Here is a 24,806-nt window from a genome sequence, read left to right as displayed (position 1 = left end):
CTGTACAAGTCATTATCTGACACTGGACAAAGGAAATGAAGCTGTAGAAGTTGGTATCTTACACGTGACAATTAAATGTAATTAAAAACAGGTGTATAACGTTAAGAACTTTATATTATTTCGTTTAAGCAACTATGGTTTTCTTGCTACATTTTAAAGTTACCATAGAAAGAAAGGAGACGGATAATTTTAATTTATTTTGTATGGTGGTTACGATTTCACATAAAATTAGGAAAGTTAATGTAGCAGATAATATTTGAAGCTTTCTCGAAAAAAGTTAGAAATTTATTTCGGATTACGTAAAAAATAAATTTGTTAATTTTCAAATGGAGAAAAGTATTTTAAATATCAGATTGAAATCACTTTACACTAGGAGTAGTGACTACTTGGACTCCATATATTAAAACATTAATTTTTAGTACAAATACTTTATTAGAAATTGTGATCTTTTATGTAGATAAGACTAATAATGTTTATTGAAAGCTAGCCAAGTCCGTGAAGATTCATGAGTCGTTTCGGACGATGTGTCAACGTAGTCGTATTACGGCTTCACCGTACAACATCTCGCAACATCACTAGTAAAATCCACTGTTGTCCAAGTCATTTATAAAATGTTAAATTCGAGTGTGATTTTGCAAAATCATTAACAACACTAGACTAAAATGCTTCTAGAACAGTTTAATATCTTATTCGACGTAAGAGATATATTTTGTTTCTTCTTGGATAACTATGCTCTACGAATTAGGTACTTAATATAAAATACCACGTAACTGTATTGTTTTATCATCTTCACAGCTAAGATTTCTGAATACAATGTTGTTGCACAGTTTCAAAGTTTACATTATCCGTTTATCATTCTTAGCCTGCCATCATGATCGACACGATGTTGATGTTAGGGCTCCAGGTTTTATTTTTTCATTTTATAATTTATTATTTTGCCTCGTGATAAAAAAAATAAAATAAATGCAACTGCTTTAAATGAAGGCACCGATAAATGTCATTTATAATTTTCTTTTATTTTTTAAGTGCAACTTCATTTCTCACATTAGACCTTCTAAAAATTATTGATATTTTAATCATTATTCCCATACAAATATTCACATATTATTTTAAAACTAATAGAATATTAAAACAGTATTTTTTTTTGTGCATAAGCAAATCATATTCAACGTAATTAGCTATTATTTATGTTACTTAAAATATCATTCGCGATAAATATTCTATCTAATCTCTAAATGAGCGGAAGAAAATTCAAGCGTGAGAATTCTAGATGTGTTGTTTTATAAACTTCAAGTTACGAAAAGCATTTCTTTAGCCTTAAACTGCTTCAGTCATAGAAATGTTTATTTTATATAAAATAGTTAACTGACTATAGAAATAGCGGTGCGTAGAAAGAAAAACTGATTGGTGGTGCAAATTAAATATTTTAAATGAAAGTTATCCTTGTTTTTGATAGCTGAAGATTCATAAACAACTCATAGATTAAAATAACATTTCGACCATGCGCTAAAGTTTGTCATCTAGTGGCAATAAATTAAAATGACCATTGTTATTTTAAATAAAAACACGCATAAACTAAAATCAGATATTTTATAATTTCTTTTATTACTGTGAAATTTCAACCTTACAAAATGTTTTAAGTTGTAAAATTTAAGACCATTTTTCAAAGTAATAGCAATTTTTTGTTTTTTTATTACGAACAACAAACACATAGGTAAATTATTTCTAATGGAAATTACAATTTTGTCACATAAATATCAAGTGTGAGGTTATTCTTTAATTTTGATAATCTAAGTACACTTGTGCACAATTTCTTGAGGGAATAAATCGATACCTATTTTTGATTGGATGATGCACATTGAATGGTTATTACACTTCAGCTCAAAAGTGTGCCTGTTGATTATTCGACCTTTATAAAATAATGGGAATGTTGACTTTCGCTGGTAACTAGAATGGATAAAAACAAATCGACTTAATTTTGTCTTGCTGTTTTTGTCTCGTGATTTATTGATATGCATATTCAAAATAATTTTAATGTATAGTACTTAACCTTCAGTATTCCACAAATGTGTCTACAATATAACAGCAAAACAGTTTCAAAAATGTTTACCTCTTATATTTTTGCATGTAGTTTTCAAACTCCCAAACATAAATACTATGTTATTCAAAAAAGAACAACAACAAAAAACAGAATATTATAAAACACTTTAAAAATGTATTTTTAAAGCAAAACCCTGCTAAAATTTGATAAAGTATAGTGTACATGCATGAATAGCAACGCTAAAATGTAGTATTTTTTAACTATCTACAACGCTAAAGTAGTATTTTGTTAATATCTACATGATGTACTTATCCATTTATGATATTGTTTTCTTCTCATTTTACTGATTTTTTTCACGAAGCTTAGGTTTTGAAAAGTTACAAACAATATGTGTTGGTTACTGATAGATACAAAGAAATGGTAAGAGATACAGATAGATAAAAAGAGAAATAAATCAACCATTTTATGGCAGTTAAAACAAAGTGCATCAAAATTAAAAAAAATATTTAAAAATGAGATACCTCAAAAACATTGAAGAAAGTTAAGAATAAAACATTCACTTGATATCAACAAGAAAAACTATGAGATATATTTTATCATGCATGATTGAAGACACCAGAAGAAATTAATTGTATATTTTTACACAACAGCATTACTAAGATACAAGCACTGGTTTACCTCTGCATTAAAACGCATTATTTATTGCATCAGTTTGTTAGATAAATATATTGTGGACACTCAATTAGAGAAATAGGTTGAATGGTATCACAATAATTTTGCGTGAATACATTCATATGATTTGAATTTCTGATCAAGATAGACCACAAAGACCACATTGTTAACTATTTTAGAATAGTCACATTAAAACGCCCCCCAAGGCTGAAAGGGCAAGCATGTTCGGTGAGATGGAGATTCGAATCACGACTCTCAGATTACGAGTCGAGTGTCTTAACCACCTGGCCATGCCGGGCTGAAAGGATTGAAAGATTTGCTTTTCTATAACGCATGTGTGTGAATATAAATATTCCAGAGCTGGTAGATATTGAGACGCATGCGCTCACGTGTATTTTCATTGTGTTTACACACATATAACCTTTTTACCACAATTTAATTATTTAATATCTTTCATCTTTATATTTAATTTTTAGATTGCAAAAAACTATATACCTTTCAAACTTCAGAAGTATGGCATTGTTGCCTCCCAAAATTTGATATATTTTAAAGTTTTTTCACCCCACCTTCCCCCACGTAGCTCAGCAGTAAAGAGCTTAAAGTTTCAAAGCAGTTTCAGTACCCGTGGTGTGTTTGGAAAATTGTAATAAGACTTCATATGAATATTCCTTGTGAAACTTCCATTTCTCCAGGAGAAACGAAACAGATTACGTCACATCCAGTCGATAAAAAAAACATCTACAGATAATATAGCAGCATTTACCCGACACCCCTATACTGATGGTGATCATGTATTTAAGAATACAGGGGAGAAAAGTGGCGTCACTACTCTGAAAACTGGAAATTTTTTCTGCATCATTAGTCAAAATTCTTTTCAATGCTACAGATGGTTTAAGTCGAAAATCTCCTTTTGTCACATTGTCTGTAGACAAGGCTTTAAATACAATAGTAAAGAATGGAAAACGATTCTCTTCTTGCTACATTATGGGTAGCAGTAGAAAGGGATGTATCATAAGTACATTTTGGTTTAAGGTGCGTCGCATGGTGCTTACGAGATGTTGTTACTTTTTAAAAGGGACATGTAATAAACGTTTTAGAGGCAAATTATTCGGACACTCAATTTATAAACACGCTCAGAATAATGATTTAAAATCTACATTGGAAAACAAAGATACATGGATTACTTATAATTCAAATTGCGAATTATAATCATGTATTTAATATATAAAAAACACCTACCATTTATTAGCCCAACTCAATAAATGATATAAATCCTTTTGTAAAGCAGCAGCATCCTTTTTGCAATCAGCAACAACCAAGACATTAATATCATCTGCAAATTTAAATATTTATTGACTATTCCTTCACCTATATCATTGATGTAGATCAAAAAGATCAAAGGTCCTAAGAGTTAGCCCTGAAGTACCCCACTTGTGACATTAGTCTAGTTTGACTGAACTCCATTTGTAACAACCCTATGCTTTTTTTATCCAGCCACTCTTCTTCCCAATTTGCTAACTTATTTCCCACATCTTTCGAGACTTTTTTTCACAAGCCTTCTGTGTATCACATTGTTAAATGCTTTCGAAAAACTCAAACATACCAAAACTACATTACCATTACCCTCACCTACATAAGCAGTAACATTTTTCTATGTTTGTATTTTATCCTATTTTACGTCTTAAATACCGTACATATGTTTTGAAATCAGAATGTAATGAAAAGAGGCAACTTCAAATTATATGGAATAGGTTTGTTTATATACACAGCAATATGTATATAGTATGGAGTTCATTGTTAACTATAATTGATACCTATTTAGCTCCTATTAATACCCATATTGATGGAGTTATCCAAGTTATTTTCCTCTTAAAAGACACAAATGCACAATTCTGTGTTACAGTTAAAATGAGTGAGGTTTGATAAAGTTACTTTTGTGTTTAATTAATTACTTAAGTAATGGCCATACATAGGGGTAGAATGAATGTAGATAATTTGTCTTGATTAATTATCAAATCGCTGTCTCGTTCTCGCGACGACTTTAACTAAGGTCACTGTGCCCTATATTTTTACATATAAGGACATTGTATACTTGCAGCCGCATGACCGCAGATACTTGAGCATTTTTAACAAGAATGTGACACAGAAATTAAACCTCACGCTGTTTCTCAAACATTGACGGCCTTTAAAATTTCCTATAACACGAATTTTTGGTGGAAACTCACATATCCAGAAATCTGCACTGAGCATGCCATCCACAACGGAAAGAGCAACAAACTTATAGTGTTAAAATCCCTCAGTTTACTGCTGAGCCACTGAGAGGCTCGGTCTGAATAAAGAATAATTTACATACGTTGAAGGTGTATATGTAAATAAAGGTTTTTGAAGTATTGAGTTTAGAGATTCAGGGCCTCATATATTCAAATTATTTCTTTTTTAACATTCATTATATTTAAGTTTCTTTATATTCTTTACTTTTGAAACTATCGCAATTTTCGTCCATCGTGTCGACGTTAGTACCTCCTATTTCTAAGTCTTCTACTGGCCATCTGTTTACGTTTTTTTCTCATTTTATACGTGTTAGAATATTAATGTACATCAGAATGTTACAGGTAAAATGTATATACATTTTAGAAGAATATTATCTCTGACGTTTTACACATCGACAAGTAAAATGTAGCATGAAAAATAACAATTTAAGGTGCCACAGAATATACAAATAACAATAATGATGATTATGGAACTATGCTTTGATCTTGTTGTTATTAAGACACCTTGTAGAGCCATATGCCAGTTCGTTGTTTGGTTTGGTAAAAATGAGTCAGTTTTCATATATTTATTCTTTTGCAATAATACTTGTACTTTTAAAAATTCAAAATGTGTACAGAAGGCTTTCAAATTTCATTCCCTTGTTAAATGATGCTTCAAAATTAAACGACTTCATTTATGTTTTTTTTTTTTTTGCTTATCCAGAGATTTTACCCCAAAAAATTAATGTAGTCTTGACCTGTCAATGATGTAAAAGAAGGATTTAATTTAAAAGTACAATTTAAAAATAAAATATCCTTGAATGTTAGCATTCTTCTTTAATTACACCACTGCACATTACTCTTGGTTACCTGAACAATGTAAACAAATCAGAATGTGTTTCTTTGTAAAGTTACCACAGCTGATATCAAAGTAATTATGACAAGAAAAATGGTTGGTCTGACATAATTTCAGTGCATGGTATCCTTGAAATAACTTATAATGCCATTCATTTTTTCCAAAGGGCGTTTAATTTTGTAAAGACAAAAGTATCATTCAAACTACACACTTAGTCATTTTTACTGATAAAATAAATTTTGAAAGATAACCACAACCATAACACACCGACAGAAAATGTTTTAAATTATATGCACACAAAAAATATCCTCCACTGAATGTTCATATTATTTACAAAACAGAATGGACATCTGCAGATTTAGACATCTAAACAATTACCTTCATAACTTAGGCTTCCAAAAATACTACTAAACACAAATAGAACCTGTTATTTCTTTCCCATAACCAAAAGACTGAAATAACTTACTTTCATTAAATGTTTCTCAAACCAAGACATCTTTTGAAATTTTCTACTTCAAATAAAAAAATTGCAGAAAGAAGTATAATAATAATAATAATAATAAACACTAATAAGATGAAGAAAAAATATTCTCATATTGTGTCAAGTGTGATGATATTAACCAAGATCAACAAATATAAACATTAATTTGAGAAAGTCAGTGTCAAAATACAAAGAACAAAGGCAACATCATGTCACAGGGTACAGCAAGGATAAGATCAAGTAATGTACACTTTTTTTTTCTGCATGTGATGACCATTCATGATAGGTTGGCTATCCTTGCTTCCTCGGCTGGTTTAGTAAGTCTTCATTGAAATTCGCCCTTTTCCTCCTAAGTAATAAATAAACAAAATGCCAAAATGTATTTTTTTTTTTTTACAAAATACCTACATCGATGAAAATTATTACAAAGAATTGATATTTTAAATATCTAACACAGGAACAGTCCATGAAGACATGATAAATAAAAACCTTGACAGTAAACAAATTGTTAATACTACATTACCTACAAGGAAAAATAAAAAAGAGGAATATTGTATGTGATTCTACAGTACTTTAGATTAGTGGGAAACTTCTTACACATGAAAACAAAGAATAGGACTAAGACTGTGTTAAAAGGCAAACTATTTTAAGAAAAGAAAAAGGACTCAGTTTACCATAGGCATTTAATGAAGCTTTGTGGAGCAGGTATCCCTAATTAAATCATTTGTTTGTTAAAGATGAAAAATGTCAAATATCAATGCTAAATCAGATAAATTAAATTTATTAGTTTTAACATTTGTTAGTACACGTTAAAATATCCACCTCACACCTGGGGCCACACGGACCCCTCGTATATTTAATGATCATAATGTTGAAGCTATGATTTAGATGTTGAAAAGTTAGCCTGCTGTAGAAACCTTCAACAAATCGCATACAAGCCGTTGTAAGCAAAATGAGGTGTTTTATAACAGATGAAAATCTACGGGCAGTAAAATAAACAGTAATAAAATAAATACTCCCGATGAAAGAAAGTCCACTTTCCAAAAGCGTCTGGGTTATTGATTTTTCTATTCTTTTAAACGTTAGGTTTAAAAAAAACACAATTAGTCTACCTAGTCTGCAATCGTAAACCTAAACCAGAGAATTTCCTTTGTGCTCACAACTAATTATCTAAACATAGTATATATGATACGTCTATAAAGTACCTGTTTAAAGTTTTAAACTTGTCATGCAGCTAAATATTTAACATACACGTACATTGGGCAGAAAATCATACTTACTTCAATGGTGTAACAGTAGTAGGAATCTCAGTTGATGTGCTTCTTGTGTGTTTGATACCAGTAACGCTTCGCTCTTTAGCCATTTCATTAATTAAACCTTTCATAATATAATTAAGAGTTTCTTTCAGTACAATATCATGCATAAATTTCTTTCTTGAGCGAAAGGAAAATTGTGAATTGTTTTTAGTGTGCTCTTCTGTGCTTCTTGTATGATTGATACCAGTAACGCTTCGCTCTTTAGCCATTTCATTAATTAAACGTTTCATAATATAATTAAGAGTTTCTTTGAGTATAATTTCATGCATAAATTTCTTTCTTGAGCGAAAGGAAAATTGTGAATTGTTTTTAGTGTGCTCTTCTTTGTTGGCGTCTTTGTTCACGGGTATATCAATTTTCTTTAATTCGGAACTACTTCCGTACGAAGGCCGCTGGTCTAGTCTGTAATCGTGGTTATACTTTTCAGGATTATTACGATTAGATTCAACTAAATCACGATATTTTTTTGAAGCATTCATTATCCAATTGGCTAAATATTGATACATTTGTTTATTTTTATGCGTTACTGGAGGGATGCCATTCTGTTTATTGTACCCTTGATTTGCTCTTTTCAGTAGTTCGATTTTATCCCAAAAAAGTTTCTGGATTGTCCCATTATAACTGAAATTGTTTTTAGTGTGCTCTTCTTTGTCGGCGTCTCCGTAATTAAACTTTTGGTAATGTTTATTATGAGTTTTGTTTAGAAATTTGTATATACTTTGATCTTTCATGGGTATATCAATTTTCTTTAATTCAGAACTACTTCCGTAGGATGGCCGCTGATCTAGTCTGTAATCGTGGTTATACTGTTCAGGATTATTACGATCAGATCCAACGAAATCAAGATATTTTTTTGAAGTATTCATTATCCAATTGCCTAAATATTGATACATTAGTTTATTTTTATGCGTTACTGCAGGGATGTCATTCTGCTTATTGTACCCTTGATTTGGTATTTTCGGTAGTTCGTTTTTATCAGTGGAAGAAGACTTGTCAGGATAAAGATTGTCATATATCTTCTGTCCTTCCACCACTGTGGCAACCAAAACCAGGCAAGCAAATCTAAGAATACGTTGCCAAAACATGGGTTTGTAATTCTGAAAATAAAGTGAACAAATAGATAAATATTAGTGATGATAATCACCTTTCTTTTCATAATAGTAATAAAAGATTTAATAAAAAAACAATGATGAGTGTAATACGACAATAATATTCGAGTTTTTGTTTCTTATAATATAACACGAACCTTTAAGACTTGAGTGTATAATGTAGCACGTTGCAGAAGCTGGTGGTCGCTAGCACAGTGTTTAATAGATCACTAAATACATTACACTAACGTAAAGTGGCCTGAGTGTGGCATTGTCGTTACCATAGCAGATTAGGGAATCGAGGATCTCGAGTTCGAGATATGATGCTGACAAACACGATCTGCGTTTCATGTTGTGGTGTGTTATAAAAGTATCAGCGAATAGTGCTATATATTTAAGGATAGCCACCCCAAGGATTCATATCCATTGGGACCATGAGATAAAGAAGCCAAAAACACGTTACTTCGTGCCACCCCATACGTGTAAGAGAAAACTAAATGTTTGTCAAAAGACTTGTTTAAACTAAGATTAAACCTAATGTAAAACATTAAAATGATATATATAATGGAGAGAAAATGAAACGTATCGATTATTTAAGAAAACACTGACAAGGTGTTGGAAGTGTTAAAACTTGTGTATAAATAAGGGAACAATTAATAATATATTACTCAAAGCTGTCCTCGTATGTTTGCTAACTAAAGTATTAGGTTTCGCGTGGATTATTAGGTTGATAACTATGTCGGCATTTAGTTTGTTAGTTTGTTTTTGAATTTCGCACAAAGCTACTCGAGGGCTATCTGTGCTAGCTGTCCCTAATTTAGTAGTGTAAGACTAGAGGGAATTTTAAACTTAAAAAACAAAAACAAATAATAAAAAACAAACCTCTTTAATTGATGGACTCTCTGTAGTAGCAAACAGCAAATATTTGATCAACTTCATGGCTCAAGTTTTAACTCGATACTTTCAGTCTCTTTCTTAACAACAGCATTAGGTTAATAATAATTACTAGGCAACATGACGTATAGACTATTGTTGGAAGGCATTGTTACTAAAACGCGCTCTCTCGCTTATGTATGCATCGTTATATTGGGAACACTTTGTTTTCTCTTTACACAGACTCATTTATTAAAAACATGCGCGATCTTGCACATGCGTGTCTGTCTGTCGATTTGCTAGTACGATAACACTGAAGTTTTACAGTATTTGGTGTGACGGGGATTCGAAACCGCGACCCTCGGATTACGAGTCAAGTGCCTTACCAACCTGGCTATATCCCATGTGTGTGTGTGTATGTGTGGTTTTTTGTTTTTTTTCTCAAAGCCACATCTGGCTTTTGCTGAGTCTATCGAGCGGAATGAAAACCCTAATTTTAGCGTTGTAAATCCTAGACTTCCCGCTATACCAGAAGGAGACATTAGAGAAGAAAAGCTTTGTTTATTATTAAGAACGAAGTTAAATCATGGTCTATCTGTGCTCTGCCAACTGCCGATATTAGAACCGAAATTTGTGTTGGAAAGACTGGGTATGTACAATTATACATATAATTAGTATAAAATTTGAAGTTCTCCAGTGACACAAGGGTATATCTACGGACTTACGATAAAGCTAGAAACCGTGTTTCGATACACGTGATGGGCAGAGCACAGATAAACCGTGGTGTACCACTGTTCTTAGCTTCCAACAAACTAAAAACAACATTTCACTCTTTCGAGGGCGGTATATTGAATAAAATAAATGAAGATATAAATATATAAAGATCAATATGACCGTAATATTCATATGGGGCTGAGCGGTATACGTTAATTCTTCGTTTCTTATGTAAACCAAATTATTGACATATTCAATTTATAATGTTTGAAATTTTGTCGGTAAGTCATTTTGTTTGTGTTTTTATAGTAAAACCACAATTGATTATCTGCTATGGCAACCTAGAGGAATCCCGGACTATGGCGTTGTGTGTGTGTGTTGTTTTTTTTCTTTCAGCAAAGCCACATCGAAATCGAACTCCTGCACCACTTTGAAGTGATAGAGATAATACGAGAATTAGTGTTACACTGTGTGAAGAGTAAAAGGACAGAAACTTTGTGTTAATAATAAATATATCGGCTGTATTCCAATCTTCGTTTTCGTTCTTTATATTTACGCAACACAACATATATATTTTTGTAATGTTGGAAACTGCACCTTTACACAGGAGATCTTGTAATTTATATATTGAAGGAAGCGATTCTCTTTCTACGACAAAATTGAGACACTAATACCTTTTTATTCAGTTTCGATAAATTTCTTGTAAATATGGTTTATAATAAGACAGCCATTTCTCTGATAGACTGTAAGAGGGTGATTTGGTGTTCTATTGCGGAAATCACTTGGCTATCTGCGCGACTGTAGAGGAAGCGTTTATTGGCATTGTAAACTTTTACTGAAATGCTACGAGAGAAAATCATTTAGTCGCTGTGGACAGTAACCAGAGTAGAAAAAAATAAGCGGCATCTAACAGAAAAATTTTGTCTTCACACTTTGGGCCCAAAGCTACCCTCGTATGTTTGCTAGCGAAAGTATTAGGCCTCGCGCGGATTATTAGGTTTATGCACTTCGTCTTTTATGGGACGTTATACGTTTATAAAGGTAACCTTTACTCTTACTTGTTCTACGATTTTAAACTTAAAAAATGGAAACAAATAATGAAAACAAACCTCAGTAACCAACGGACTCTTTATAGTAGCAAACAGCAAATATTTTTTTCAAATTCGTAGCTCAAGTTTTAATTCGATATTCTCAGCCTCTCTCTTAACAACAATATCAAATTAATCATAATTGCTAGGCAACATGACGTATAGACTATTGATGAACGCACTGTTACTAAAACTCGCTGGCTCGCCTAAATATACATTGTTATATAGGGAATCACTTTGTTTTTCTTTCCATAGATTGTCTCATTAAAATCATTCGCAATGACGCGCGTGCGTGTCTGTCTGTTGATTGCTTGTACGATAATTCAGAACTGACTGAATATTAGGTTTTAGACTAGTAGTGTGGCATGGTTTCATCAATGAATTATTATTGAGATAATTAAAACAGTAGAGACATTCAAATATAAACTAAACTTGTAAGTTACTGTTACAAAATACAGTAGCTTTCTGTTCTTATAATGTCGCAATTTTTTGTATATTTTAGTCCAAATATGTCTTTAATTTTCAATAAACACTAAACTACTGTAAGTGAGAGGAAGCCAAACTATTTAAGTCACCCAGTATTTTGCTATGACATCAGTGCATGACCAATAGACAGACAGACGCACATTCTGTGTTACAGTATTAGAGAAGGTTTTTTGTTGTTGTTGTTTTTTTATTTCGCGCTGCACGAGTGTTATCTGCGCTAGCCGTCCCTAATTTAGAAGCGTAAAAGTAGAGAGAAGGCAGCGAGTCATCACTGCCCACCGCCAACTCTTGGGCTACTGTTTTACCAACGAATAGTATGACTAACCGTCACATTATAACGCCCCCACTGCTGAGAGGGCGAGCATGTTTGATGTGACAGGGATTCGAACCCGTGACCCTCGTATTAAGTGTCGAGTGCCTTAACCACCTGGCTATACTCTATGTGTATGTTTTTCTATCTGTTGGGTCCACCGAAGAGAATAAAAACCCTGATTTTAGCGTTGTAAATCCTAGACTTATCGCAATACAAGAGAGGGACATTAGAGAAGGAAAACTTTGTTTATTGTTAAGAACAAAGTTACATCATGGGCTATCTGTGCTCTTCCCACTGCCGATATTATAACTCGAATTTGTGTTGGAAAGACTGGATATGTATAATTATATATATAATTAGTATAAAACTTGACGTTCCCCAATGGCACATGGGTATATCTACGGAATTATGATAAAACTAGAATCCGGGTGTCGATATACGTGATGGGCATAGCACAGACAAACCGTGGTGTACCACTGTTCTTAGCTCCAAACACTGAAAACAACATTTGACTATTTGTAGGTCAAAATATTGAATAAAATAAATAAAGATATAAATATATATGAAGATCAATATGACCGTAATATTCATATGGGGCTGAGTTGTATACGTTAATGTTCGTTTCTTATGTAAACCAAATCATTGACATATTCAGTTTAAAATGTTTGAAATTTTGTCAATTAGTCATTTTGTTTGTTTGTGTTTTTATAGTAAAACCACAATGGACTGTTTGCTATGACTACCTAGAGGAATACCGAATTATGGCGTTGTGTGTGTGTTGTTGTTTTTTTTATTTCAGCAAAACCACATCGAGCTATCTGCTGTGTCCACCGAGAGGAATCGAACTTCTGATTTTACCGTTCTAAATCCGTAAACTTATCGCTGTATCAGAGAGGGCCTGTGGCATTATAAGTTCATAGACTCACCGCTGTTAATTAGTTTGTTCCCAAGGTTAATTAACATTTATAATAACCGATTCATTAGGATGGTGTTACAAATGTACAACCAAATGATGAACATGTATTAAGGAAATTTTCTAGAACATTCGTCTTTAGATAAATTTGGAAAAATCACAGGTAAGGTGTTTATAAAATCAGAAAACTGGAATTGCCATTGTTGGTGCTTTCATCACTACTATATTGTCCAAATGCCTTTTAGTCATTGAAGTATGCCCCTAGTTAATGCTCTAGTGATAAATTATTAAAGCAAAGACTGCAAGTTTCTGTTTGCCTTTGACACGAGTGTTATGAATATAATAATGGTTATATTACAGACATCCAATATTTTGGAGTCGTGTGCTTGCGGCTTATACTGAAAACGTTTACTGCGAAACGAAAAAGCACAAGCCATTTTTCACTTCATCGAGCACTGTTCGTATTGTTGAGAATTCGTCAACAGAAATCATTTCAAATAAATATAGGTCATGAGTATGTCGCATCATGACTCGAAAAAGTACATCACAACCACTTGATAGGCTGCATGACAACGTGGATGAGTTTTCATGGCATATTTGGGGAAATATATTCATTTTCTCAATGTCATAATCCTGGCCACAGTTTGGTGTGACAGCAGATTCAACAGACACATTGAAATTGATTAATAATTGAAATAAGAATATTAAAGTAATTAACTATCAATGTTATTTTAGTGATAACTATGGAAATTTAATTTTAAATACTACTTTTTGGAAATAGGATTGTTCGAGAGACTTCATGGTGCAGAGAAAGGGCGGTGTTGTAGGTTATGTTTTCCAGCTAAGACACTTGTATTTTTTCCTTTTTTACCAGAGGGAATGTTGATGTCAAATGTAAGCACTAAAATTAATGTCCCATATTTTCTGAATTAGGTGAGTATATGTTGTTGAGATTGTTAATTGATTATTATTTCATTTAATTGCAAAGTTCAGTGTTTTGAAATTTAAATCATGCTTTTAACAATGTACTACGGATAAAAAAGTGTCGTATGTAGAAAACATAAATACTTCTCTTTTGAGGCATTACATAACCGTGACATTGTATGTACTAAACATTAATAATTCTCTATTGAGGCATTACATAGCTGTGACATTAGACCTATCATCGCCCAAACAGTAAGTATATGTTACACAAATTTTGAGTCAACAGTTTATTATTTATTTATTTATTGCTCATCAACCTTACATTGACTAAACGATTATAGCCAACATGATGCTAACAATATTTCAGCTTCTAATAATAAATAGATAATAGAGCAATGTTACTCCAACACAAGCAATTTTTTTTTTAAAGTTGGTCCAATATCTGATCGTTTAGATGGCTATACAGAAGAACAATATGAATTCTGATGCAGACATTAAAACGATGAGAATGGATAAAAAGAATCAGAAGTTAAGAGCACACAAAGGTTTATGTTAGACCTCAAAAACTAAAAAAAGAAAATCTGTCAGCTCTCTCGAGGTCTTTATTTTGCTATTTACAAGCAACAGCAAACTCACCCTGAATTGGAAAGGACCATTTGAAGTGCAAGAAATGCCCACCAGACTGGACTGTAGGGTGAAAGTAATCAGAAGAGCAAAATCTACTACGTCAATCCATTGAGAAATTACTTTGTGATGAAAGAAAATCTAATGAATGCAGTTATTGAGGCACGTATGGATATGGCAAGTATTGATGTCATAGATGTAGTACCAGAAGATAGTGGCTTTGTCATAGGAGATGAAGACCCATTAGATATAAGACTACTGGGTAGAGATAAGACATACAAGGACGTCAATATAAGTGAAGAACTGACTAGCAAGCAGAAAAAAAGAACTTTAAGATCTACTCTTCCAGAAAGATGTATTCACAGATAGACCAGGTAAGACATACTTTGTGCAACGTAAGATCAAGACATGAACAAGGATTCAGTAACGGCGAAGTCTACTCTATGCATTGAGAGACCATCAAGGAGACTGCAAATATTGGTTCAGATTGTGAGAGTAGATTTTGTGGATGAACTGAAAACAGGCTGTGTATATATTATATATATAAAAGATTTAATTTTTTTCTAAGAGGGGCTTGTTGTGAGATATACGCACTGTTTGTTTTAATTTTATTACGAAAGTATTTTTTATTTTGTACTGTGCGAGCATTAAAGTAAGTTATTTTTAGAAGCGATAGTTATGGTTTGCTTATGAAACTGTTTACGAGTTATTTATTGCAATGTTCAATTGTTGTAAATTTATGTCATGTTACTAAGACTTCTGAATTTTTCTCGTTCTTTAAGTGAGTATTGCCACATCATAATGTCTCGTAGTTTGTAGAAAGTTCTAGGTCTTAGCCAACCAATATACACTGCTGGCCAAAATTGTAAGGCCAATGAACATAAAGAAAAAATATGGATTTTGCGTTATTAGACTCAACCACTTATTTGAGTAGAGCTTCGAAAGATGAAAATAAAAAAGGCAAAATAAAAATCAAAAACGTTTTTTGCATTTAATAGGAAAAATGTGAACACTATGAAATTAGCCGAAATACTAACTGGTCAAAAGTTTAAGACCATACCAAAGAAAGTCCTAAACAGGGTAGGAAATGCCCAACAAGAGGTCTCAACAGTGAGTTGCACGGCCGTCATAGTGAATACCTTGAAACATTCGCTTTGGCATGGTCGATATAAGCGTTTGCAGAAGGTTCGCTGGAATGTTATTCCAAGTGGTGAAGATGGCTTCACGAAGATTATGCACTGTTTGAAGTTGACGTCCATTTCTATAGAGTTTCCTTGTCATCCATCCACAATCATTTTCAATGTGGTTCATTTCGAGAGAACACACTGGATGGTCTAAAAGAATCACGTTATTCGACACAAAAGTCCTTTGTCCTGCGGGCATTGTGGATTGCAGCGTTCTCCTGCTGAAAGATCCAGTCATTTCCACACAAGCGAGGGCCTTCAGTCAACAAAGATGCTCTCTCCAACATGCCAATGTAGCAAGCTGCTGTTTGACGCCCCAATATAACCTGAAGCTCCATTGTTCCATGGGAGGATAAAACACCCCAATTTATGATGGAACCTCCTCCACTGTGTCGTGTAGAAAATGTCTCTGGTGGGATATCCTTATCGTGTCAGTAACGTTGGAATACTAATTTCATAGTATTCACATTTTCCCTATTAATCCTAAAAAGTTTTTTATTTTTATTTTCCCTTTTCTTATTTACGTCTTTCGAAGCTCAACTCAAATAAGTGGTTGAGTCTAGCAATGCAAAATGCACATTTTTTTCTTTATGTTCATTGGCCTTAAAATTTTGGCCAGTAGTATATGTGCTAATTTTTCTGGCCAGCAGTGTATATTTATGCAACCAAATTAATAGAGAGAAGTAAGTTAGTGAAAGTTATATACGTTAATAAGAGATGTAATTAAACAGGTCCAGACTGTGTTTGTATATGTAGCCATAAAAAATATATAGTGGCAACTTTTAAAGTATAATAATCACATATCATATTGTAATAACAGAGTAGAGATAAATTATACATTTTGCCAGTTGGTTTATAAAGTAACTGAACCAGCCCGTGTGGACTCATGATGAAAAGAGACGTATATTTAAATCTCTGGATATAACATTGGTGATTAATTGTGTAATGAGCATGTGATATAAGTTTGAATTGCTTTTGATATATTATTTTAAAATAATCGGATTATTTCTGCTGTTCATCACAGACACCTACTGTAAAGAATCGCGTGGCCCTATAAAATCCTGATACCCTGTAATCTAGGGCTCTACTGCAGGGCCAACTAATATCCACTGTAATTCGAAAATGTCAAATGATCAAGATCTTAAACTTGTACATTATCTGTTGTTAATGACCTAGTCGATTTGTTTAGTTACGTAATTGCATATGTATTTATGGTCAGGAGGTGACTGATGTTCGGAACATCGCTAACACTCTAGGTGAAAGCTTTTGCCGGGTATCTAGCACTTCTGCTTGTTCCTCCACCTTCCTGGCCATCAAGACTCGGGCAGAGCGATCACCTCTTTCCTTTTGAACTGACTGTTTCTTTGACTATAATTGTCCCTTTACTCTGGTGGAACTAAAAATGGCCCTTCATCGGTCTGCCAGTACGTCTGTTGGACCTGATGATATTCATTATGACATGCTGCACCATCTATCTCCTGCTTCTCTTGATGTCCTTCTGATTGTTTTCAACCGGATCTGGCAGGATAATGTTTTTCCTGATGCCTGGCGCCAGGCTATTATTTTACCTTTCCCTAAGCCAGGGAAAGATCCCAAGATTCCTTCAAACTACCGTCCAATTGCTTTGACGAGCTGTCTCTGTAAAACATTAGAAAGGATGGTTAATGCTCGTCTTGTTTGGTTCCTTGAATCAAACAACCTCCTCTCGCCCACCCAGTGTGGGTTCCGTCGACAGCACTCCACCCCAGACCACCTAATTCGTCTTGAAACATCCATCAGAGAAGCCTTTCTCAACCGCCAACACCTTGTATCAATATTCTTTGACATAGAGAAGGCTTACGACACAACATGGAGGTATGGCGTTTTGCGAGACCTCCATACATATGGGTTACGTGGCCATCTACCCATGTTTATTAAAAAAAATTTAATGGACAGGAGATTTCAAGTTCGTGTGGGTTCGACACTTTCCCGTTCTTTTGTACGGGAACTTGGAGTCCCTCAAAGCTGTGTATTGAGTGTTACACTCTTCAGTATAAAGATAAATGCCATCACTGAACAACTCCCTCTCACTGTTGCGAATGGGCTGTATGTCGACGACTTTCACATCTCATGTCAGTCGTCAAACATGAGATTTATTGAGCGGCAACTACAAACCGCCCTCAATTGTGTACGGAAGTGGACTATGGCGAACGGCTTTAATTTCTCTCTTTCCAAAACTGTATGCATGCACTTTTGCCGTCGACGGGGTATTCACCCTGATCCTGAACTTCATATCGGTGAAGTTTTGCTGCCAGTGGTCCCGGAGACCAAGTTCTTGGGGCTTATCTTTGATCGTAAACTGACCTTTATACCACACTTAAAGCAGCTTCGGGTCAAATGCACAAGAGCACTGAACATCCTCCGTGTTCTCTCTTCTACCAGTTGGGGGGCAGATCGCTGTTCAATGTTAAAGGTATATCGTGCTCTTATTAGATCGAAACTTGATTATGGATCAATGGTCTATGGCTCTGCCAGACCCTCGGCCTTAAAGATGCTGGACCCCGTTCAACACCAAGGACTTCGGCTCTGCACTGGGGCTTTCCGTACCTCTCCATGTCTCTTGAAAAATCGGTTGGCACTCACTCACTGTATGTTAGCTCGAGTTTGAGACAAGTTACTGTTACAGTGTTTTAGTCTAGAAAAGGGTTTGGATTAAGAGTGTTAACCTTATGTAATTGACTAAACATTCGAGGACAAGCTCTGAGCTGTAACATGTGCTCCATTTCCAAACAGCATGAGAACTCTATAATTGGTATGATTGTACATAAACCGTTCTTGCCTCAGTTAGACAGGTTTATAACGCTATCATAATGATAATAGAGAAGGCATAATAATACTGTAGATAAAAAGCAAACAATGCTGGGAGATATCTTGACGAAGACCAAGCTGGAAACGTCTGTTAATTAATCGACTGGCGCTAACAGAAAGGAATAAACGGCTAAAAGGTAAGTAAAACAACCACTTTTTGATACGTCTGGTGCTAATCGACTTTGAATTGTATTCGTATGTTTTATTGGTACCTATCTCACTATCAGAGTCGCAGTCAGAGTATTACATAAAAAACAAACAAACCTTAAACTAAATCTTGACTGTTCAGTTCTGATTTCTCAGTAATTCCGGTGAAAACTGTGAATCATTTGTAAATCTACAACTTACGAGAACTTTAGTTGTAGTTGAATGAAATTGGAATACGTATTTGACTTCAATACGTTCCACTGTGGCATGTACACAGTGCACTATTGGTAACACGATTAACGTAAACACAATACATAACAATACGAGAAGTACGGCAACCCGTAGTAACAGAAATGTTCTTAAATAATAATAACAGATATGTGTAATTCTGTTGAAGCGGGGATACGATCTGAAAGTATGATTTTTGTATACTGGGAACTGACTAAGCAGGTTTACGTAGTTCTTACTACTTACTCTTTCTATTGGTCATAGTACTTAAGAACTTTCAAATGATTGGTTTGAAGGGCGGAGTTACTCAAGTTGATTTGCTAAATGTATTGTTATCTCGACAAATCATAGAAGAGGGAGATTCTTATTTTGTATTTATCAGGTCTGAATCTCAAATTCGAGTTTCTAATTCTTTATGTATTTGTACATGTTGAATAGTGGGCGTGATGAAATAGAAACTGAGTAACAAGACAGCTGGACGTATTATGTGACATACAGTAACAGATACTTAACTTTTGTCTTTACATTTCCTCTTAAATTAAGAAATTAAAACATATATAATTTTAAAATTTAGATTATGAACTACGTTTTGATGCTAATCTCATTGACGTGAGTGGTTAAAAATGTTAGTTCATAAAATTTTGAAAATAACGTGTCAAACGTCGTGACACGTGCAATTTAACCTACATGGGTAAAACAAAGGAATTTTGTTTCTTTTGAATCTCGCGCAAAGCTACGCGAAGGCTATCTGCGCTAGCCGTCCGTAATTTAGTAGTGTAAGACAAGAGGGAAGATAGCGAGTCATCACCACCCACCGCCAACTTTTGGACTACTCTTTTACTAACGAATATTGGGATTGAGCGTCACATTATAATGCTCCCATGGCTGAAAGGACGAACGTGGTTGTTGCGACCGGGATTCGAATCCGCAACTCTCGGATTACGAGTCGAATGCCTTAACACACTTGGCCATGCTGGGCCAAAAAGTTTGTTTTTTATAGTAAAGCCACATCTGGCGATCTGTTGAGCCTACCGAGGGAAATTGAACCCCTGCTTTTGGCATTGTGAATCTATAGACTTACCGCCGCACTCGTGGTAAGGAAGAAGCCAAAAGGATATTTGTGCTCCACCCATCACGACCATTGAAACACGGTCTTTAGCAATATAAGTCTGCAGACATACCGCTGTGCCAATGGGGGCCTTTTACATATTTGTCATACATAGTCGGTTCAATTCATTTTCACCGAGTTGTTATTGACAATAATAATTCAAATACCATATAAACTATACAAGTTTAATGAAAATAATTCTTACTTCTTACAAGAAGTAGTAATAGTGTGACTCAAAACTTACACAATATTTTAATCTCTAATATACAGTTTGTTTGTTTTTTGGATTTTCGAGCAAAACTCTTAAAGGGCTATCTGCGTTGGCCGTACTTAATTTAGCAGTGTAAGGCTACAGAGAAGCCAGCTAGTCATTACCACCCACTGCCATCTCCTGGGCTACTCTTTTACCAAGAAATAGAGTGAGTAACTATCGTATAATAACGCCCACACGGCTGAAAGAGAGACATGTCGAGCGCCTGAACCAACTGGCCATGCCCGGCCCTAGTATATGCTAAGACTTAATATTAATAAATATTTTACCTTTAATATTAAGTTTATTTCAAAATAGAAAAGATACTTTTGTGAAAATATTTCTCAAATTTACTATTACCAATAAATTCATCTCTCTGTCATACTTATATATATATAAATTTGGACATATACAGCAAATCAAATTGTGTTTCTAAGTAATACTCAAAGCATTGATCAGATGGCCCTAACAGTTTATTCACGATACAATGCAGGCGAACAACAAATCAGCAAATTAAAATTAGTTTACGTTGTAATAAAGTCATTTGAAACATCAGAGTTTTATTAAAAACGTTAATAGATCAACCAAGTAATAAATTAAATGACTGGTTACAATTTTCTTTCTTCAGAAATTAAAATCTATTAAAATACATTTCCAGATATATTTTTAAATTATTGGTTTATACAATATATATTATTGTTTCAGAGCGTTGATTTTAATTGCATATGAAAAAGTATGGGATTTTAACTCATTACAGTCTCCAGAGTTTACAGAGAATGGTGATAAAAAAAAATTCAGTGAGCAACAGTTTGGTGGGAATAACACTGTCAGTGAGAAAGGCCAGACTCGTTCAAGCTGACAGGAAGACCACAATAACCACTCTTTATAGCAATGATGTGCAGAAGCATATTGGGCTTCATCAGCAAGAAGCCACACCGGGTTTTACTCTTGTTAGCTTAGAACAGGAAGATGAGGCTACAGGGGATCACCAAAACTGGATGATTGAAGATTGGAAAAACGTCGTTTGGACTGACGAATCTAGATTTCTACTGCGACATGCACACTGGGAAGCACACATCAACAGACAACTACAATACTCCTAGCTGATGCCAAATTCTACTAAAGGGACACACCAATTATCGACTCTATCTATACATAACTTGATTCAGCTTTGAAACTAGTTCCTCAACATGTCGGTCACTTCTGTTGAACTATAGCCTGAAAGGACGAGACAGTATAAACTATCTATATTTCACCAACAAGAAAGGGTCGCTGAAAGCAAGTAAACATTAAAATTGATGCACTTGTGGTTCATCTTCCATTGCTGACGAGTTAGTATCTCAAGCACTGTCTACAATTACAATGTGAAAATGTCTGAAAGTTATCAGTTAAAAGTTATAACAAAGATGTTTCTCATAAACAACACAATACTTCTTAAGCTTCTCACCCAACATAGAATATCTTTATGTGACACCTCTAAAGAGCCGCTCTTGCTACACTAGTCGATAAAAGTGTACATTTCACCAAATTGTCAATTTTTTCTTCTTGGTGACAATGGATGAACAATAAAAGCAACCAGTTACCTCCCATCATACATCTCTGACGACAAGGGGAGAATTGATTAGTTTCTTGAAGAAGCAAAAGAGCTATAATCAAAATAGTTCTTGTGCCACAAAGTAATTACCTAGCTACATTGGGTGCACAGAGTCTCTGGAGAAACGTTCTAGTGTTTGAAGGAACCAACACTTCTAAATCTGATGAAGACAATGAACAAAGAACAAAACTCAAGTTTATCCTAATCTGATAAACATTTCTACCGACACAGTTCCTTCTTTTGGTTTGTGAATAGTTTTACAAGTTTTGAGTCCCTGATTATTACCCTGACCTGCTGAAATTGTTTAATTGTAAATGTTTATATTATTATGAATTTACGATATAAACTTAGAAGTACTTAACTTTAATGATAAAGGTATGATATAATGAAATCTCCATTTAAAATATTTTACAGACTCCCCATTAATTCATTTATTTTCATTACGATATTATATCATTTTTTAACTTATTTTCATGTTTTATCAGAAACTTAAGGAAAGGGAAAAAGAGATAACTTTTACACTTGTAGTTCGAGTGCTGTTTGAAAAGTTAAATGTACAACAACTGTGATTTATGAAGAGAAAGACTTGAAAATGTTGAACAAGAACTAAAAAAAAACTAGGTTTAAGTAAAGACGTTAAAACTGTAACTGGATATGACTACTGGTAGGAAGTATTGAATAATACCTTAAGTTGATCAATAACATTTTAACTGAACACATTATTTGTGAAGAACATCGTGTAATTATAACAGTAGGTTGACAAACAACGATTTATAAACATAAAGAAGTGTTTTACTGATGGTAAGAAATAGTGAACATATGTTTTCTGTTTCTTAAGAAGACAGACCAATGTATTCTTGAAACATGTAATATGTTCCACCATGAATAAAACACTTTTTATGCTTACAGTTAGTTGTTTGCTTATCTATTCTTTTAACGAAAATTTGTAGAATTAAGAAATTTATTGTTTCAACAAGATTTGTGAATATTGGAAGTGAATTGTGTAGCTCTGGAGAAAAGCTATCTATACAGTTGAAAAGGATTTTGTAAGTGAATTGTAATGTATTTTCTTATAGCAAAGCCGCATCAGGCTATCTACACTGTCTACCAAGTAGAATCAAACCTGTGATTTTAGCGATGTAAATGTGTAAGCTCGCCTCTGTACCATCGGGGAGCAAAGCGAATAATAGAAACATTCTTTTACCGTTTAGTTTGTAGACGTCATAAATCAATCTAGTGATGAACTGACAATGCCATAAATAATTTTGTTTTTATACAAATTAACAGAGAAAGTTCAAAATATGATGATAATTACATATATATATTATGATTAAAACATAACTGGGCTGTAAGTAAATACTTCAGCACATTATATTAAATTATAAACATAAAACTGGTTCTGTGATAATATAAAAGTATAAACATATTGTCACGTAATTTTCATGCTTATGTATGGAAATATATTTCTGACATTTAATTTAAAGTATGAAACATTTTTATTCCTTTATGATATGTTGAGAAAAAGCACATAAAAGCTTATTCTGTTGATTTTTCAAATAATTAGAAAAATTATGAAGCTTGTGAAAAAATTGAAAATATATACAGATAGTGGTGACCATGTGTTTACTGTATCAAATATATCCACATAGCTGGAACAACGACCAGTGTTAAATTTTACCTCTCACAGTGGAGCCACCCAGGATTTAATAATGTCCCCACATATGAATAAAAAAATTGAAATGTTTACAGATAGTGGTGAAAGTGTCTCTACTATATCAAATATACCGACATAGCCAGTGTTACCTTTTACATTGGAGTTACGCAGGATTTAATAATGTCTCCACATATAAACAAAAAGAATTAAAATATCCATTATTATGTTTAACATGGTGTTAGTAAGAGCATGGTTAGTGTTTGCGTACCACTTACGTATTGGTTTTGTTTGTTTTGTATAACTTCTATTTGAGTATGTATGTGCTTTACTATATAATTTCGGTTAATTTCCAAATTTATTTATATATATCAGTATCACATTGATTTTATTGGTCCATGTTACCAACTTATTGTCATAATGGATAATGCCTATGGGATATCCCAACTATCAGTCAAAATCCAAACAGTGATGTCAATCCAGTCAGCTGTCATGAATAATGATAAAATAAAAATCACACACACATATTATGGTAGGGTAAACATTTTTACATATCTTTTGTTTTGGAACGGTGGAGGTTGGGAGTACAATTAGTCGAAATATTAGGTGCAGGCTTCTATCCATTTGCTTTCTTTTATAATGTATTTAATTGTAACTGTGTTTCTAAAACGAGGTTTAGACAGTGAAAGACAGTAGAAGTTGAATCGTTGTTAGTGTGAACACTAAGCTTTGTACCATTACTAAATTTAATTTCTTTTTTACGATTTTCCATGATGTTCGACTAGACTGACATTGGTTTTTGGATTATTTCTGAATGATGGGATATACCCAGTACATTCGGGTGGTATTAACAATTGTGACAATAATTTGAAAACTTGGACAAATAATCGTAATGAATTATTTAATTCATTATTCTTTTATATTGCTCATTTAATCGCCTATTAACAATAAATGTATTCTACAGTATGTAAGCTATTTATACACACATAGATACTTGAAGTGAAACAATGCCAAAAGTCAATTTTCTAATCCGAGGTCAAACAAAGTCCTTTCTTTAAGTGTCGTATCGGAAAAAGTTGGAAATTGTCCATACAGAGACTTGAAAGAGTTAACACTTTAATTTGAAGTGGAGCTAATAGGACTTTCTTTGTGTCAACCA

At 33.6% G+C, this 24,806-nt stretch overlaps 2 protein-coding genes and 1 long non-coding RNA gene across 3 annotated transcripts in view; 2 read left to right on the top strand and 1 right to left on the bottom strand.

Annotated features, from left to right (window-relative positions):
- Window positions 1–14,585, top strand: part of LOC143242414 (proliferation-associated protein 2G4-like) — a 32,434-nt gene extending 17,849 nt beyond the window's left edge. Inside the window, exon 5 of the mRNA XM_076485777.1 lies at window positions 14,469–14,585. Within this exon, the coding sequence (XP_076341892.1) occupies window positions 14,469–14,570 (102 nt within the window). The 3' untranslated portion in view covers window positions 14,571–14,585. The remainder of the gene's footprint in view (window positions 1–14,468) is intronic.
- On the bottom strand, window positions 6,237–9,884 carry LOC143242809 (uncharacterized). The gene is made up of 3 exons (XM_076486311.1): window positions 9,586–9,884; window positions 7,580–8,712; window positions 6,237–6,648 (listed from the first exon to the last, which is right to left on the bottom strand). The coding sequence occupies exons 1-3, from the start codon at window positions 9,640–9,642 to the stop codon at window positions 6,591–6,593; spliced, it is 1,248 nt and encodes a 415-aa protein (XP_076342426.1). The 5' UTR covers window positions 9,643–9,884; the 3' UTR covers window positions 6,237–6,590.
- A 3,915-nt stretch (window positions 14,586–18,500) lies between the features above and the next one.
- On the top strand, window positions 18,501–23,739 carry LOC143242628 (uncharacterized). Its single transcript, XR_013023024.1, has 2 exons — window positions 18,501–18,806; window positions 21,160–23,739. It is a non-coding gene; the product is annotated as an uncharacterized LOC143242628 (long non-coding RNA).
- The last annotated feature ends 1,067 nt before the right edge of the window (window positions 23,740–24,806 follow it).

The sequence above is a fragment of the Tachypleus tridentatus genome, unplaced genomic scaffold (assembly GCF_004210375.1).
Source record: "Tachypleus tridentatus isolate NWPU-2018 unplaced genomic scaffold, ASM421037v1 Hic_cluster_2, whole genome shotgun sequence".
In the NCBI taxonomy this organism is placed as follows: domain Eukaryota; kingdom Metazoa; phylum Arthropoda; class Merostomata; order Xiphosura; family Limulidae; genus Tachypleus; species Tachypleus tridentatus.
This window is presented reverse-complemented; position numbering and strand designations above follow the sequence as displayed.

What these genes read in the sequence shown, in the direction of transcription:
- LOC143242809 (XM_076486311.1), bottom strand. Translation starts at nt 9,642, where the DNA reads ATGAAGTTGATCAAATATTTGCTGTTTGCTACTACAGAGAGTCCATCA. An exon ending in AGAGTCCATCAATTAAAGAG is followed by an intron (nt 8,713 to 9,585) that starts GTTTGTTTTTTA and finishes CTTTATTTTCAG; the next exon opens with AATTACAAACCCATGTTTTG. An exon ending in ACTACTGTTACACCATTGAA is followed by an intron (nt 6,649 to 7,579) that starts GTAAGTATGATT and finishes TTTATTACTTAG; the next exon opens with GAGGAAAAGGGCGAATTTCA.